The following is a 19,028-nucleotide window of genomic DNA, read 5'->3' on the forward strand; positions in this document are numbered from 1 at the left end:
TGCGAACAAGTTCATGCATGATTGTTTATTGACTCTGCAAAGCTATTACTGCTCAGTCAGACTGAGGGCTATATACATGTGATTGTGAGAGAAGGTTGCGGGTTTCATTTGATACCTGAAAACCAAATAAACAACTCAGACCTGGCAACTGAGAACCCGGAGCAATAAACTGCACTCTGATATCTGAGACGTTGGGTTTGTTTACCGGCTCATCAGTCAACACACCACAAGGGCATATACACAAAGACATACTTTAACCTGGATGTCCCTGCTATATTTGTTACTATAGACCACTGCTACACCAGATCAGATTGTTGGGAGATAGAAAGCAGTGATGATATTTTAAGAGTGAGGACAAGTTCAATGTGCAACCCGATACGAAGTGACTTGTTTTGAACGGCGAGGACGTCTACGGTGGTCACGAGTCTCCGCGAAGGCTAAGCGAGGGGCGGGACACACAAAGCAAAGATTGAAACCACATGTGGAGCCACGGCACACATTACATATGTACACACAGATTGACTGATTAAATCTGGAAATCTATTTTTTTTCTATGAAAAGTTCCACGAAACAGGCACCAATATGCAGCTCAAATAGTGCAACGAATCTAAAGAAATTAGATATTTCTGCCTTTAAGCACACTCACTTCAGAGTGACTCACACCGATCCATTCATCCAGACACTATTGTTTTATGGGATGACTCACACATTGTCTTACATAGGAGAGCAAAGAGGTGAAGAGAAGAAAGAGCCAGTCTTCATCTTTATGTGCCAGCTTCACAAAAGCGTCGCGGCACAACACAGATATTCTCATTTTTCTCCTCAGTGAGAGCTGCTTCCAGAGTGTAACAGCTTTGTGGTGCCGCTCTGACTGAGAGGACAGTTGCTCTGAGCAGGAGGAATGACTTGTATTACTGCAGTCCCACGGCGAGGGGGAACGGAGGGCCACAGAGAAATGAGATGATCAAACTGGCATCAAAAGGAACAACTGGCATGCACGCACGCACGCACGCACGCACGCACGCACGCACACACACACACACGCACGCACGCACGCACACACACACACACGCACGCACGCACGCACACGTATCTGTGGATTTCTGAATGCTAGCAGGACCTTTCACTTTTTATTTCACTTCACTTTTACCAACATATCGCAGACAGCTATACGGGCCACCATGGGAATCAAAGCACAACAGTAAGAACTCCGGTATATTACACTGCTTGTTCAAAAGGTCAATGTGGCATTTAAAATACTCCAAATACAACAGTTTGAAAACACAATGCTTAATGTTCATGCAAATCTGGATTGTACTAGAGTTTTTTAAAGTATGCATGACAAAAATAGTCCTCAGCTATTGGGCCTGGTCACAATAGTGTGTGTAAATGTCCAACAATACAAATACTGTATTCTATGAAATTTCATCTGATATGTCGATGAGTCTGTCTCTTCCAACACCCACCTTATTTGTGGAGTGACACAGGGGTCTATTCTCTACCTTGTTATATTGTGATTTTGTTTAAAGCCTAAAATAAACCTGCAATATTCTTAAGAAGAATTATTACGCAACATTTTCATGCAAATGCATGAGATGCAATTCACATCTTAAAGCGACACTAAGGAACTTTTCAACCTTAATAAAACATTTTAATATCTTTTGTGATGATACATCGACTTACAACGAGTTGAATGACCCCTCTGTCACGGGCTGAGGGCGTCGGTATTGCTTTCACTTGGACTAAGAAACTGTGAGGAGGGTGGTAGGAACCCTGCACACGGCATGCGTCACATTATGATATAACATCGTTTAGCCACCATTAGATCCATTACCTCGTCGCTATCCGTCCTTCACACAGCCACTGGAAACAAATGCAGGCGAGTTCAGTCCTACAGCGCGCCAACCGGAGCAGCATTTTATGACGCCACGCACTAGTCCTCATGGGAACTGTAGTATTTGTTCAGGCAAAACACTACCGCTTTTGTCCACTGGCGCCGCCAAAATCAACGGAAACTGAAAGTTCCTTAGTGTTGCTTTAAGTTTACAAAAAATGTGCAGAATGACATAAAATCCTGGAAGGCTCAAAGTGCTTTCTATATTCAATCAAATGAGAACAATTAAGGTAATTTCAATCAATATTCCTTACTGGATTAAGGTTCTTTGAGGTCACCTATGCCTCTATCACTGCTCTTTTCTTCAAAACTGTCTTGCAGAATGAAATTACTCACTGGAAATTTCCATGCAACTTCTGTTTGGTTAAGTGTAGATCAAAAAAACCAGCCAAAAGATAGTTTTGGTCTGGTATTGTTGTGACAGTATTTTTTTTGTTGACGAGGATGTAAAGCTGACATTTTGGATACCAGCCAACAAGAAAGAAGTTAATTGTAAGAGAAGGTACTGATTGCCAGCTCGACAGCACAGAGGTTAGAAAAGGTGGCGAGTCCCAAAGACACAGAGGAAGCCCGCTATCACAGGAAGCTCCTCTTGCAAATGTCAGATCTTCCTAATCGCAGCTCTACTTCCCGTTTCGGTCCCCCGAGCTGGACAACATCACACGGGCATTCAGGACCATACGCTGCAGGATCACACATATATTTACCCATCCGGGCAGACATCCTACACAAACATCACATCCTGGGGTTTAGGTTCACATCAAAGTGGATTACAGGGTGAATGAGGCAGGCACTGTCAGACACACCACTCATTCTTTGGGACCTGGATATCTTGATGCCCAAAATTTGGGGATGCTTCAAAAACACAGGAAAGAAAGAGAAAAAAAAAACATGTGAATGGATGCAATCTATTCACAGGCATCATCTTCCTTTTCTTTAAAATATGTTGGTGTAACTTTTGATTGAAAAATGTGTGTGTGTGTGTGTGTGTGTGTTTGTGTATCATATCGCCCTAATAATATGCAATAAGCTTTGCTCAAGAGATGAACTGTGCTGCTTACAACACTGGGTTTGAATAACAAATAACACGCTGCCCTGCTCATCACACACTCTTGGTATGCACAGAAGCTTGAAACATACTCGCAAAAAACACCTACGCTTGCCATTCAAAACACACAAGGGCTAATCTCTTTCTCCCACACTTCACAACAGAGAGCTGTCACACACAGGTCACCACCAGCGCACTTTGTGTGACGACAGAAAACACGTGGACTGCAAAGTTGACTAGCTTCTCAGTTATTTACATCAAGCTGGAGAGTGTGCAACATCTGGTTGTGAGCGTGTGTGTGTGTGTGTGCATGTGTGTGTGCGAGTGAAGCCTCTTGACTGGTGCAGTGATGCAAAGAAGCCTACTAGACACCAGCTGCAATCACCAGACAGACAGATGCTTACATTACTCTGTGTGTGCGTGTGTGTGATGTGTGTGTGTGTGTGTGTGTACAGGCTAAAACCAGAAGGCTTGACCTAGGTAAAGTAATGTTTTAAAACAGTTAATTACAGCTTTGGTGAAAATTTTTGAGCACAACTACAAGAACAACTAACATTTTCAAATTAAAATATAAAAATATCAACGTAAATTCAATTGTTCAATTGATGCGACTGAAACAGGGTTGTGAATGAAGTGATTGGTTCCACAATGTGAAAGTGTTTAATCTGTGTAAAGAGCGCAAAACAGATTGCTGATATGCAGCATATGGGCATCAGATTAACTTAATGTGAAAAGACTGAGGACCTTCCAGCAGCAGCTTCTGAAGGGAGTCTGATATTTTTTTAATATTCAGTGGATCTGAAATGAAGTCTGCTTGACAGAATGCTGGGTAAAAATAAGCAACTTCAGAGGGGTAGGCTTGCTTAGTTTTTTTCAATTTTACTCTATAAAAATGAGCATTTGACTTCAAAACCGCCTCAAACAAGTTTTTTTTTTTTTTTTTTTTTTGGCTTTTGTTGTCTTTGGTAACGTGTCAAAAGAAGGACAACGTATTGAAGATATATCAAACTGAAAGACTCACGAAATATTTCACTAACACAACAACTAATAAAGAATGGTTGCAATTATAGTTTATTACTGCGGTGGGGAAAAAAGAAAAGTGGTTATCTTCTTGCTTTGACAGACTACAGGCACGTATTGTTTGTTGTTATTTTTATTTTAGTTTTTGAACAAATACCTATTCATTTCATCTCCACTTTAGATCATATTTACACGACTAACAAAAGTTGTGGATATTTGGCTTCTGGGTGAAATTTATGGAAAATGTAAAAAAGTTCCTCGGACAATGAAAAATCATGACAGCAGGCCATTCAGTTTGAAGCATGTAATGGTAATTTGCTCTTCTCAATAACTTGCCTTTGTGCATCAATTACAGCTCGATGACGACTTCCTGTACTGTTCACAGGTCGACTTATGTCCTGCTAAGCCACGGCTTCCCACTCTTCTTCAGAGTGTCAGCTCTCAGGTCATTGAGGTTCTGGGTACAGAGTTACCACACGGCCATTCATTGAAGATGAAGATGATGATGACGATGATGATGATGAGGCAACCTCCATGAGCTAGAGCAGTGTCGATTCATGAAGATGAAATTAAGCCTGTATTGTTCTTGCAGCGCCAACGATGGCTGGATTAACGATGCTATTAAGGTAGTACTTGCTTGTCACTGTACCATTCACACAGTGTGTTGCCGTTCTGCATTGACTAAACATACCTGCCCACATTGCAACACCACCACCATGATGTGTCCGACAGCATTCTCCACCATCATTTCTGCTCAATGTGAATGGACTTTCAGGATGTGCATCACACATAACAGTCCATACTCGGCTTGTCAACAATGGGCTGATAAATAAGTGAGTGTTTCATCCAAGCAGAGAGGTTGTGTACAACTGTGAAACTGTTGGGTGGTGTTACTTTGATACTTCTGAAGACACACAGCAGCAATATGTGAGGAGAAAGTCTTCTGAGAAAGAGGAACGTGTGGAGGAGGGAACAGGAAAAGGAGAAAATTAAAACCATACATCGCATCCGGGAAATATACAGAGGATTTTCTTAGGATTTGTTATCGCTTCAGTATGAAGGGGGAAATTGAGGCACAGCCAAAAATAGGGCATGCCAATGAGAAGGCTGAAGTTTGTGTGTTCTGGAATGAAGTACAATAAGTGTGCATGGAGTGCTTTAAGCTAACAGTAATAAGGGTGTGTGTGCGTGTGTGTGTGTGTGTGTTGTAGTTTATTTGTTTTATAGGGGGCTGAGTTTACGCTGGCCCGACTGCTACAACCCTTGCTCCAGACACTCATAATCACTGTCTATACGCCCACGCTTTACGGATGGTGGTGATAATGGTGGCGAAGGTGCACTTCGCCAAAATGAGAGCCCGCCAAGGAAACAGTACTAACAGCAAGTTAATTCATCGGTCCTCTGCCGCCGTCACAGGGAGCCCTTTACCTGGGCGAGAGAGAGTGGGCCGCAAGTCAGATGTGATAATGCTGAGTTCACAGACGCGGTGCAGACGGCAAACAGCTTTCAGCAACAAAGAACAGTAGAGAGAGAGAGAGAGAGAGAGAGAGAGAGAGAGAGAGAGAGAGAGAGAGAGAGAGAGAGAGAGAGAGAGAGAGAGAGAGAGAGAGAGAGAGAGAGAGAGAGAGAGAGATTTTTCAGAGAAGACAGGAAGAAACGATGGGAAAGCAAACTGAAAATAGAATTGGAGGAATTGCGTCTATTGATCCTTGGATTTTTCAGTAGAAAATCTTGAGGTAGGGACGGTCTTCAACGTGAGGGTGGACAAACTTTTTAAGAAACAAGACAGCTAAGCTTCATTTAGAACATTTTGTGAGCAGATGCTCATATCCAATGTGGCAGTTCTTTGTGCTCAGTGTCTCTTGGTCAGGTTTTATTTATCCTTTGATGAGCTACATTTCACCAATATTTTTTGGGGGAAGACAGACTTTATTTTGTTTAGACAAACTTTTTGCAAAGCTGTTTGGCGTTATGGCCTAATCTGAGACATATTCAGAAAGGCAGACTTAACATAAGACAAAGCAGTTACAAAGCCCCAAAATGTGTGTCTCTTTTGAGATGTTATTAAGAATGTAAGCATACAGGCCCTCATACGAGAGGAATTCTGTGTTGTTTCGAGCATTTATATATCTTCTGAGCTGTTGATGTTATCTTGTTATCAAGTCTTAAAAGACTTACATGTAGCACTGAGCTGCACTGATACCCCACAGATATGGGCACAGATTGGTTTGTAATGAATCAATTTATTTGAAAGACTGGGTAAACACAGTGACGAGCATGATGGGGGATTTCAGGCTAAGAGGAACAGAGAGAAGGCAAATTGATGATTCCTTCACCATTTTTTTTTTGTCCTTGGTTTCCTTCTTTCCTCTGTCCTTTTCCAATGTGCTTTGGCAACCTCCAGTTAATTCTTTGCTCTCTTAAACTTGGCCTTCTCTCTATTGGTTTTGGAGGCCAGATCACCCAGGTAAAAGATTGTGCTGATGAGGACATTAATGTCTTGGTTGGTCGTCTTGTTTCCTTCCAGCCATTTCTCTTCCTTGGTGATCCAACGCTCTTCTGCATGTCTGGACTGTTTCAGCAGCTCATGAATCTGCCTGACGCTCTCTTTCTCCTTTCTTCTTGCTGATCTCCTGCTTTAGCTGGTCTGCCAGAGCTTGGAACGTCTTCTGCCAGTCACTCACTTTCTGGTCCATTTGGTTCTGGAGCTCACTAAACACTATGTTCTTATGCAAGGTAAAACAAACAAACAAACAAACAAACAAACAAACAAACAAACAAACTGTAAACTCTTTCTCTAAATTTCCATTGACCGTGAAAATGTGCTGGCACAATGCTGCTAATGGGCTTCCAGAAAGCCTCTTCCCACCTTCCCTTGAATGTGAACTGAAATATGTATCCTGCCTGTTTCAAAAGACCACAAGTCAAACAAAACCTCAAGACTCTGTTGTCTCTGTTTACCTTTTTGAGCAGAAATTCTTTAGAATCAAAAAAGATCCACGATTACATCAGAAATTTAGCCTCGGGTGATTAAGTGCTCAGTGAATATGTCAGGAGCTCAAATGAGTAAAAACAGAGTAGAGTGAACCATCATGGCAGGATGAGTCCATGCATGGTATATTTGATCCCACACATTTATCAACAGAAAGCAAGATCTTCTTGACACCCATCAAAACTTCTTGACTTTCTCAAATGCGATTCATTCATTTCATACCACACACAGTGTAAATAACAATCTACATTTACCTTTTACTCTCACTTCTCATCATCAATCTGTCCAACAGAGGCCCTATGCTTTGGAATGGTTTACTTCCCCCATTAAGATCCATATCTTATCATTTACTTTTCAAAACACAGCTCAAACAAACATCATTTCCTTTTTATGATCCTCCTGTCACCTCCTACCCTCTAATTGGCCTCAGGTTTCTCTTTTTCCCCATGAAGACAATCCCTCCCTCTTTTCTTTACTGTTTGCATTCTGTCTGTTTTTTCCCCAGATTTTCAGTGATTATTCCTGTTTCCATAATCTCTTACATATAAGGATTATTTTGAACACTGATTCAGTTGTTTGCCTTTTTCCTCTCTTTCTTCCTTTTTCTTTCCTTTAAACCATTTACCATTGGTTATCGTGATGCTTATTCTCATTTGTTAGCCTCAGAAATGTTTAATTTGATGTGATCATTAAAAGGGGTGGAACCGTTGTACAAGCCCTTTGGGCTTCGTTCCCTCCTCGCACCATTTTTAATATGAGCTGAATAAATAAACTCAGACTAAATTGGAACCATGAAGAGGCTGAACGGAAACCAGCCACAGGCCAAAAGCTCTACAAAATGTAAAGCTATCAACTAGGGATGCCCCCATGCCATTTTTTTTAACCACTGTACTTGCCGATATCGAGGACCGATACGAGTGTGTATTATATTCCATTGCAATTACAACAGTTTATGAAATGTTAAATTTTAATCTGACGCTTTCATATTTCAGAAAACATTTAACTCACACTTCAACATTTACTTTTCTCTTGACCTTGGCATTGCAAGACATCTGCTTAAAACTGAAAAATCAATCTGTAAATAAATGACTGGAATCTTAGGTAAAACTCTATTACTTGATTTTTCTGTAATGGTTCCTTAAACAAATTTTCTAAAAAACGCACCGGTGAGCAGTGAGGTTGTGCTTCATGCCAAATAGTCTTTTTCTGTTCAATAAGACACTGTGGCATGTATAATGTGTTTTTCTAACATTTCTGTAAGTCCTGCTGCAGGGAGTAGGCTGAGGAGATCACCCCGGGGAGTATAGAGGCGCTGAGCTGGTGGCACTGCAGCATCCAAAAATGTCTTTAAAAAAATTAAATAAAGTGGAAAAAATAGAAGACTAGAAAAAAATTAAAATGTAGAGGCTACAAATTCACTAGAAACATTAACTATAATTTGATGCTGTTGTTGTCTTGTCTTGCATTAATCACATTACTAAATCATTATGTATTTCCTGGGTGGCTTCGTGAATAAACATGTGTCACTGCTGTGACAATACTGTCATGTCAAGCTGCGCCCTGGTGCTTTCAGTGTAGCGAGTAGCGAGCTAACTGCTGTGCTAAGCTTTCTTTTTCTGATTTACTGGCAACATGATTGCTCATCTTACAGCCGAGTCTCCTACTTGGATTGTTTCTCATAAATTGCTTAAGCTCATGTTTCTCTTGCAGGCTACATGAGAAACATATGCATGTGTCCTCGCATGTTACTGTAAAGGAATTCACGGAAAAATCTTGGCCGGGGCAATGCGTCAGTTCTCGACACTGGGGATAAGGCACATCGACCGTTAAGTCATTGAGAAAGATGTGAGGGGAACAGCAATGCAGGAGGGATGGAGTCCAAATATTTCCCATGATGGCCCCACTCACTTTAAGGCCTGCGTCTGGTCAGAGTGGAGGTCAGTCGAGTAGGTGGAGCATGAAGATAAGCCCTATCTGTGAGTCTGTCCATCACACTCCTCAAGACGCTAACAGACACGGCAGAAAATGACCAGACGCCATGCTAAGAGTAAAGAAAGACTCCTTTTTACTTGTTCCTTTACTATCTCCTTCTATCTACTGGCTGGACAACCATTTCTCAGTGGGGACACTTTGATAACGTAAACGGTGATTTATGGCCGTCTAAACACAGCCAGAGTGGAGTAAGTCCCACACTAAACAAAGCAGGGGTACAGTATGGGAAACAAAGGAACAGAAACTGAAGGGGGGAAATGGGGGAGGAGGTAAAACATGAATTTCTGAGTTTCTGCGCTGGAAGACGTGGTGTAAAAGGAGAGGCGACGTTAAAAAAAAAAAAAAAAGACTGAAGGGGGAGGTGGGGGAGTTAGGGGGCGTTCTTGCTGGCTCAGGCCTTGATTAACACCAGGCCTCCTGACAGGAAATGACCCGGCCAGCTCATAGCGCCAGGAGAGCTTCCATCTGGTGTCGAGGCCGTGGAGGAGTTTTGCACTCGGGAACAGAATTCGGAACCGAGCAGAACTGAATGGCCACAATTTGCTTCCAGGACGGCTTGAATCAGTCTGGCCGCTCAAACGGGATGCCGTTATAGAAACAGTCATTCTGTTCCTGCTGCGGTTTGAGGGTGGAAAGGTGGAAAGCATCGCTAAACTGAGGCCGGTCGCTTCTACCATGAAAAAAAAACACAAAATGATGATGACTGTCTACATGCAGAGAAAATGTTGAACTCTGTGAGACATGCCAAGAAAATGATGTGCAATTCAATTAAACTTTGGAAGGGCCACACATGACCTGTTCCAACTGAGCAATTCAACCACACTGGACTAAAATTAGGCCGTTTATGTTTTTATGTGTGAATCATGTTTCAAAAACTTAAGGGGCCAGCTCACAACTGCGCTGCATTTGCTTGTGGTTTGATACAATAAAATTCTACACTTTGCAAAACAGATGAAGCAACTTTGTTTTTTTAAATTCTAAAAGGCATTAATTGAAATCAGTGGTGGTGTATGATTGAACCGTCAACTGCTGCTGTTTAACAGCGGTCACCACAACAAGTCATTGGAACTTTCACCTTGGACTTTACTCTGGATGCACTTCCTGCTACAGCCTACATCCCTTCACGGCGCTCAAGGTCAAGACTTATTCCAATGCACATTATACATGTCCAACAACATAATACAATATTCCTATTTGTAAAAATGTTTTTGAAATAACTAGGCACTTAGGGAACATGCTGGAACACTGACATACTGTGCGTCAGCTTTATTGATATTAGATAACAGAGAGAAACATTGTGATGTGACAGCAGAATGATTGATCATGAATAAATCCAAAATGAAAATGTTCACATTATAATAAGAAAACAGTGCAAAAATAGTTAGGCAGTATTTAGTACCCTTGAATCATTGTGAGAATGGGAGGGCTTTGGTTCCTTTCTGTGTGGAGTTTGCATGTTATTTCTTTGCATGGGTGGGTTCTCTCTCTCTCCCTCTCTCCCTCCATGGTGTGCCCTGCATTCCCTCTCCATCAGCTGGGATCAACACCAGCAAAACACAGTCGTCACCTGAATGAAATGCTGTAGACCGTCGGATATTTCAAATTAAAAGCATACAACTTACAGGAGATTTAAGCTTACTCCCCTATAAATATCAACAGCCTCTATTAAAAATATATCATGATCTTAAAAACATTTAAAAAAATCACAATACGTTATAAAAGTTGATTGCTTTAGCATTAGATTCAAATGGCACCACAATGTATGACTCTCTCTCTAACTATTTTTTTTTATTTAGTTTTCTTTTTGAATTAATACCCAAAATGAAGGAAGTTACACAGGAAGGCTGTCTGAGGGGGGTGATTACAAAAAAAAAGCCCAGAGGGGACAGTTCGGGGAGGAAAGCGGGTACATTAGGACAGGTCATCTTTCACTGCTTTCTGGAATCTGAAATGTAAACAAGTTCTTCCGCACTAACAGATAAAACGCAGATATACTGTAAAACCAAGTGGGTCTGCTTAAAAAAAGAAAGAAAGGAAAAGCAAAACAAAGAAAAAAGACACTCTCTCACACACAGTGAGCCTCATTTTTACATCCTTTCAATTCAAAATACTTGTGGAGCTGAAAAGTGTGGCTCTGCGTTCATCAGACTACAGGAAGTACAGACGCAGAAATGCAAACAAAAAAGCATATTTTATCACTCTCTATAAAGTCTGCTGCAGCCCGAGAGCCAAAACCCATAATGCATTGTACGGGATGGAGAGGAATGTTTTACATGAGGAGTGTCTTCACTACAGGCGAGAGAGACGGGCAAGTAGAGCTGTCGCGGCTCCTCTGCCGACCCTCCCTCTAAGGGTCAGCTGCCGACCCCCGCCTGCACTCACGCGTGTGCAGGGGCCAGGGGCCGCCGTCTCACTCGGGGTCCCTCTGGAGCTGGCCCGTGCGCTGTATGTCTGGTATGTGTTTCAGCTCTCGCTTAGTTAAACGAAAGCGTGTGTATGTATCTGCAAATCTTTGAGGGATCACAACAGTGTCTTTTTTCATTCGACAAGTCCAATTCCCGGCGGAGATATAAGTGCTTACGAGCCTTTTATGATGTGCATTTCCTGTCATAAATAACAAGCAGAGGAATTCTCTGCTGAGCGCTAACACACTCCATAAAGCAAACAGAGGTGTAAACTACACACTGGCTCTGCTGTGTGAAATCCACCCGACTAGCCATAGCTGCAGCGATCTGAGCTGGTTTATCTGAACCCGGTATAACAGCACAGGTACCACTTCTTGTTTCTGTGTTTAAAGCACAATGCACTGTCCCATCAGTGAATAAAAGTAATGTTTGTTTCAGTGTTTTACCTCAAGAAGAAGCCTTCAGAAGTGACTTACTGACAAAGAGCATCATCTGTCCTGTCCACTGTTTGTTTATTTTGACTTCATGATCAAAAACAAAAAAAAAAAAAAAAGGGGGGGGGGGGGGGGGGGTTGCACTGTGATGAAGTGATTAGCAGTTTGCCATAAAGAAACTTAAGGATGTGAGGTAACGCTGGGCCTTTCTATGTGTTTGCATGTTCTCTCTGTTCGTCCATGAGACTTTTCGGGTTTTGGGTTTTAAATTGCAATTTGGTGTGAACATGAGTTTGAGAGGTTGTCCATCTCTCTGTATTTGGGCCATGATTTACTAGAGACCTTCATCTATAGTTAGCTGGAACTGGCTCCAAAAATGTATGGATATCAATGCCAAATGTGATTTTATTTTGTCAGTATTTTCACAAGTGTTGTCCACGCAATTATGAAACTTTATTGAAAACTATTAAGTGCAAAGTTTACGGATGCTGTGAATTTGTCCACAAGGATCAAAGAACTGCACATTGAGCAAACTTTTATCAACACATCTTGAAACTGGTACCTTCTTCTGGCGCTACCTTCATGTAAAACCACACTTTATGTATATGTACAAAGACAGGGAATCTCATTAACGTCCTATTAGGTTTCCACTGACCACAGCTGCATTATGTGCTTGCACAAACTTTGGATAATGCTGCATAGCTGCATACACACTAGAAATGGGAGTAAATCCTGAAAGAAATGGTCCTGAAGTTTATGACTAAAACAGTATATAAGTTATCTCTCCTTTCCTCTTTATGTCATATCAGAAGACAGATTTTTGATTGCATGGTGACGTTATTTCCTCCTAAAGTTGTCCGACTGTCCGTTTTCCTGAAGAGGAAGAAGACACTGCACTGTGAGGGGACATTAATGAGAAATGCCCACAGTGCTCACTTGGTGACAGACTTGTGTAGTGTGCACCGCCAGGAGGCTGATCATGACTTGGTGTGTGGCCCCGCATGCTAGCCAGGGGAGCCTGGGCCCGGCAGTAAGGAGCTGATTAGCTTCTGTTAATTAAAGCTTGAGTTCCATGTCATCATCTTATCTGATGGAGTGAACCGGAGAGAACAATGCCACTGGCTGCTTCGTCCACCCCGGGGTTTACACTTTCCACCTCATACATGCAAAGTGTGTCTGTGTGTATCTGCACAACAGAGGAGGAAGTAAAGAAAGACTAGCAATTAGAAATAATTGGAAGTAATTTCATAAACACAGAGGAACAGGAGGAATATAGTTAATCAGGCGCAATTATTTGACTAACTTCTGCTCTATTTCCCCCCCACCCCATGCAACCAGCTCGCTGCTTTAGGGGCTTTGGAAAGAGGAGAGGAGGTATAAAATTGCAAGACGGGCAAAAATGGAAAAAGAAATATTAAAAAAAAGAGAGAAGAAAAGTTTAAAAGTGGACAGACGGAGACTTGGTGGCCAGAGTTATGTGCGATCCCTTTCATGTCCCTTGGCTGGCCCATGTTGCTGTGCCAACCCAAACAGCAGCGTTGGGGAGGTCCGACTCTCCCGCCGCTCGCCTCTTCCTTGCCCCGCACACACCCCACTGACAGGATGAATAACAAACCCAATGTGACACAGAATGAGAGACAGACACAGAGAGAACAGTGCAAAAAACTAGGACTCCAGTTGAATTTCAGGTTTTGCTCTTCTAGACATTTAATGGCCTTTAAACTTTCCTCTCTCACCACCACGAGTAAATCTTCACATTCTCACCATTGAGGCGGCACACCCACGTTCTGACATGACTACAGACACACTATGATCCATCATCTAGAGCTATCTGCGTGTGCTCGGGTGAACATTTCTGAACATTTGGCCTGGCTTGCTTTCTTTCTTGGTCCACTGTCCTACATTGCTGAGAAAAAGTGAAGGAAACATTCAAAATAAGGGAGGAGACTTTTGATTCTGAACCAAAGAAAACCGACATCCAACGAGGCTAACAGGAAACACATCCATAAAGCAGCCCGAGGAAAACTAATTTTCGCTCACTTCACCAAAGTTCTATGTAGTCTTCGCCACAACTGAATGAGGGATTAACAGTAACTGCTGGGAGCTATTTGCAACCTGCACACATCACACACGCCGCGCCCATGCTCTCCATACAACCTCCTTCCAGTGGCCAATCGGGAGTCAGGTTTTTACGAGGGCCAGGGCACTGTAGCCAATCCCATGGTTTCAACCAATGTTGCTGTGTTGCCCGCCACCAATGCGGCTCCTTCCACATGTGGTGTTGGCTGTGGAGTGTTTGGTTTAAGAGTTCATTTCCCAGTCTGCAATAAGCGGAACCATTTTCTTAGATAAATACTGTGCGGCTCTTTAATCACAGGTTTAGCCTAAGACAACAATACACACACATACTGAGATGTATGTTATAAAAATACAACATATAAACACAGACAGTGAGAAAAAGTCACAAAGTGAAAACCACAAATGTATAATCTGTAGTTAATTCCTGATAGTGGGAGATATTGCAGTACTTGTTAAGGCTGCATTGATCTTCCAAAGTTGGGTGTGAAAATTAAGGTGTACCAAACACACAGATTTAATGCTGCCTGTTCACACACAATCACTTCTGGGTTTGGAAAAGCAGATCTTGTGTTCTGCCTTCTTGTTGTCACAGTTTCCTCAATAAAACTTGTTAGCGGTCACTTTATATTTTGTTAAAAAAAGACAGTACCGTACATGGTGCCATGACGGTACAATAGTAGTAAATATTTCATAAGTCGAATTAGTCCACATTCAACATTCACAGCACTGTAAGATCAAAGTAATTAATGTATAACAATAAAGACTTCATGTTATAATTATAAACTTTATATTTATGTGTTGTGAAGCAATACACATTAAACCTTAAAGTAATTATCCATGAAAGTTACTAGAAAAGACCACTGTAGGGCCTAAAAAATCAAGAGTTTGAACAAGATGATGCTTTCATATGTTTGGCTTCATGAAAATGAACCCTTTTACAGTTCATAAGAGGAAGTGCGACTGTTATCTGAACCCGGGGTTACTTCAAAACAAGCAAACAGAAAAAAATAAGGGAGAAAAAAAAAAAAAGAGATCCGCCCTTCAAAGAGACAACAAACACAACATGTTGTGTTCAGATGTCAATCAGACATCAACTGAACTGCAACAAAGAGCTCTAAGTGGACCAGATTCAGTGATTGACCGGCTTCAAAAGCACATGCTGTCACAGCTCACTGTGATTGACTTGCACAATGAAGGAATTCCACTGCTAAACATTAAACTACAGTTATTAAGTACAAATTGTTGTGAAAGCCATGCTGCAGATCATATGTCACAACAGCTGTTCAGCGTGAGTTTTATTCATATTGTACAAACGACCTTATGGATAATGGGTGCTTTTTCAGACACAATCAATTTTTTTATGGTTAATAGACATCTAACAAAACCACAATCCCCAGCAGGTATTCTTTTGCACATGACTTTACAGTGTGCCTAAAAGATGTAACCTGACCATAAACATAACTTCAATCGAAGAGGCAATAAAGACACTGAGTGGTGCAACAGCTGTCTTAGTTAACAGCCTGCTTAATCCATTCTGAATACACTCACCCCCCTCTCAAAGACCAGCGTTTGGCAAGAAGGTGTAATATCAGCATCTTTAATTTACAGGTTAAAATTCACCTGAGTGAAAAACTTAGCACGCCCCCATGAACACTATGGCTATAAATAACGCTCTCTGCCTCGTGGATTATGTAACAAAGAACTAGTTGCTGCTAACTGAAGCATATTACTCCAACAATGCTCCTTTAGCTCTTGAGACACACGCCAGCTGTCTGTGTTACATTTGAAAGCAGTGAGGTCGGACAAGTTTGAGGCTACTCTAAAGGAAATGAAAGTCCACTCAAGTTAAAGGAAAACATGGAACAGAAAACACATCAACAGTGTAGTCTGAGGAGCACTACTTCCTGAAGATGTTCTTTAATTAAGTTCCCAGGAGGAGGTAGTTAGTAGGGTCGGGTGTGTTGAATTAACTCATCATGAAGTCTGTCCTGAACTGAGTTTTCATTACCTTCTCTCTTTTTCTGTTTTTGCACCCTGCTTGTGCACGCCTCCAAAGTATCTGTAGAGTGTAAGCGAAGCTCAGTCTGCTTACTGTAGCCACGGAGAACAAAATGGAGGAATCTGAATAAACATTGTTCTCATGGCGACCAGGTTTCATTCAGCGTCTGGTTTCTATTTGACTCCTTTAATTGGGGCGAATGTCACAATCAATGTTTTGCTCTGGATTCTGAGACAGAAACGACCTCCCGCCTCAAGTTACCACTGCCAAGCACTTCATCAGCTGCCATGAAACCCCTTTCGCAGACACTTGTATATATATATTTGCGTGCGCGCGTGCACACACACACACAACCCCCCGCGAGCCCACACACACACGACGGGTAGATGGGGGCTGCCAAAAATGTCTGAATGGGTGAGACTGGCGTGCACACGCACACATCGTTGTTTCTGTGTGAAACACACCTGGCACTCCACGACAGGCTAATTTCCAAAGAAGTGTTTATAACAGAGGGCTGGATTTTTAACATGAGCCACATCTCATGGTCTGTGCCTGCCAAAAGGCCCTGATTCCAAACTGCACTGGGCCAAGTGGAACAGGAAGAAAGAAAGACTGAGAGAGAGAGAGAGAGAGAGAGAGAGAGAGAGAGAGAGAGAGAGAGAGAGAGAGAGTGAGAGTGAGAAAGAGAGAGAGATAATGCAACAGCATGCAAGTGGAATCAACAATTTTTATTTGTACTTCACACGAGTTTACCAACCCTATATATTCTAAAAAGGCCTACTTGTGATACGAGATGAAACCCCTAATAGCAGTGTATTATTTCAGGGTGTGTCCAAAGGTATAGAGTGGGCCAAAACTAAAAGTAGGACTAATTATGAACTATGTGGCAGGGGAGGAAACCATGTGTGTCAAGGCTCAAGGTTAAAGACGCTATTACTCTGGGAGGTGCAGCTGGCTGTGGTGTGGAGGTAGATGGTTAATTCATCCTAAGAGCTGGCCTTCATCTGCTCTACCACACAGTTACCAGCTCAGCTGAACCAGCAACAGGGTCTCGCGCACACCCAAACCAAAGAGACCAAAAAACACATACAGACACACACAAAGGTGCTTATTAGACTTTGTGCCACAAGTAAAGGAGTTTCTAAGAGCTGCACAGTTTACAGGTAAATAATATAGTTGGAGGACCAGTGGGGATTACACTGAAGGATAATTTCTCTCTCTCACACTTATCTGTATGCACAAAGGTCAAACCTTCCCACACTCAACTATTTGTGTAGCTGACTCAAAAGTGTGTGAGTTCACGGGAGAGTGTGACACATGGAGTGCAAAAGAAAGATGAGGTGTGAAGACTGTGATAAATATCTCCTGATTAGCAGCAATGGAGGCAGAGAGATGGGAAATAAACAATCAGCTGCTCACACTTTCTCACAGCATATCTATCAAACTGAGCTGCCTCCTGAAAGTGATGATGATGATGATGATGATGTTGTTTATGCATTAACTCTCTCTCTCACTTACCGGTAAGTTTCTGGAGCAACGGGCTGAGCTCCGTCTCTCGGATGATCACTAGGGTGAGGGCTCCGATCAGCTCCCTCTCCAGCTTCTCCAGTTCCTCCTCCTGCTCTTCCTCATCCACAGGCTGTGCTTCATCAGCAAGGGAGTACAGATAGACCAGCAGGAGGATCAGCTCATCGGGTCCGCACTCGTCCTCCCCGAGCCTCGACCCCGAGGCCGAGCTGTCCTCACCTCCGCGGGGCTTCATCAAAGGCAGCAGCTGCCTCAGCACAGCAGGGAAGTTAGAATCTCCTAAAGCCTGCGACACACACAACACAACACACAGATCTGAGCAAACAGCACTCACGATAACATTTCAGTCTAGCTACTGCTACGTTCAGGCTAGCAGGCTAACCAGCCGATCCAAAATGTAATACGTATGTGTTCATACCATTTTGCAACGCAGGACGGCATAATGGGTGTGTTTGCATTTCAATATGAGAAAGAAGCAGCACATCCAACAGCTCTTTATGAGATATTTGTAATCATGCCATTATTCTTCTGATTTTCATTCTAAATAGTGATATATCTTATTTTCCCCATTATAATTTTCCTTTAATTGATTTATTAAAGTGGGAGTTCCAGAATTTTTCAGTTTATTTTGTTCAGTTTATTCAGCCTCGCACGCATGCTGTTGGTTACTTAGAGAGGACCTCAGGAAGAACATGCAATTTCAGCACAAAAAGGTCCAGTGTTGATCTGACTCCACCATGTAGCCCGCCAGCAGGGACATCCCGAGTCATTGGTGCTTGGTGCATTGCTTTGCGTATGAATATGTGTGTGTATGCCTGAGAAAAGTGCCGTAGCTGTTTTCTGCTTTTAATGTTTTTGTCAATCTGCTATGTACTTTTGATTAAATTTCACTTGAAGGATATGACAATTTTACCGGAATTTTTGTGCACTATCACAAAGTCCAGAAGACAATTAAAAAAACAAAAGTATATATAAATGAAAGGTCTTGAATATTATCTTGTCATTAGCGCACATTCGTTTGGGTTACAGCATTTGTTTCTAGAAGCATGAAAATTGTGAGTGTTTAAATCATGAGCACAGTGTGAATGAGCTCACCGTTCCATTTGCTAATTTCACAGACTTGTGAGTGGCTGAGGTAACGCTTAATTTTCTTTCATTCTTTGGTTGGATTTGCGCGGGTAGCACAGTGCACGACACTGTTACTGCCTTCTCTCCCTCCCTCTTTCCCATACTGTGTCTCGCACAAACACAAACAAGCTCACAAAGCCAACATTTGTGGCGATTCTTTGGAGCAGTGACCTGTTTTATGCGAGGTTGTCTGAGCAGCTCTGAACAGTGAGTTCTTGGAGATGGTTAGATGATGGTCCAGTACAACGTGCTGTAGATCAGGGGATCGTTCACAGAGCTCTGGCCACATTCACAACTGGGGTGAGCTCACAGAGCTATAAAACAAGGGCGTGGGGCTCATCCGTCTGATGAACAGCATGAAATTCAAATGAAAAATAGGGGCAGGGGTGGGGGCAGCAGTCAGCAGGGTCACTGAGTGGAGGGGGAAAGTGAAAAATAAAGCAGGGAAGAAAAATAGCTCGCAAAGATACAGAGATATTACATGAGGAGCTGAACTTCAGATGATAGCAT

The 19,028-nt window shown here is 42.3% G+C and overlaps 1 protein-coding gene across 1 annotated transcript in view; it reads right to left on the reverse strand.

Annotated features, from left to right (window-relative positions):
* The window catches only part of scfd2 (sec1 family domain containing 2), a 100,787-nt gene that overhangs the window by 39,374 nt on the left and 42,385 nt on the right, over positions 1-19,028 (reverse strand). Inside the window, exon 5 of the mRNA XM_030082952.1 lies at positions 17,382-17,676. Within this exon, the coding sequence (XP_029938812.1) occupies positions 17,382-17,676 (295 nt within the window). The remainder of the gene's footprint in view (positions 1-17,381; positions 17,677-19,028) is intronic.

Source organism: Salarias fasciatus, chromosome 23 (genome assembly GCF_902148845.1).
Source record: "Salarias fasciatus chromosome 23, fSalaFa1.1, whole genome shotgun sequence".
Taxonomy (NCBI): Eukaryota; Metazoa; Chordata; class Actinopteri; order Blenniiformes; family Blenniidae; genus Salarias; species Salarias fasciatus.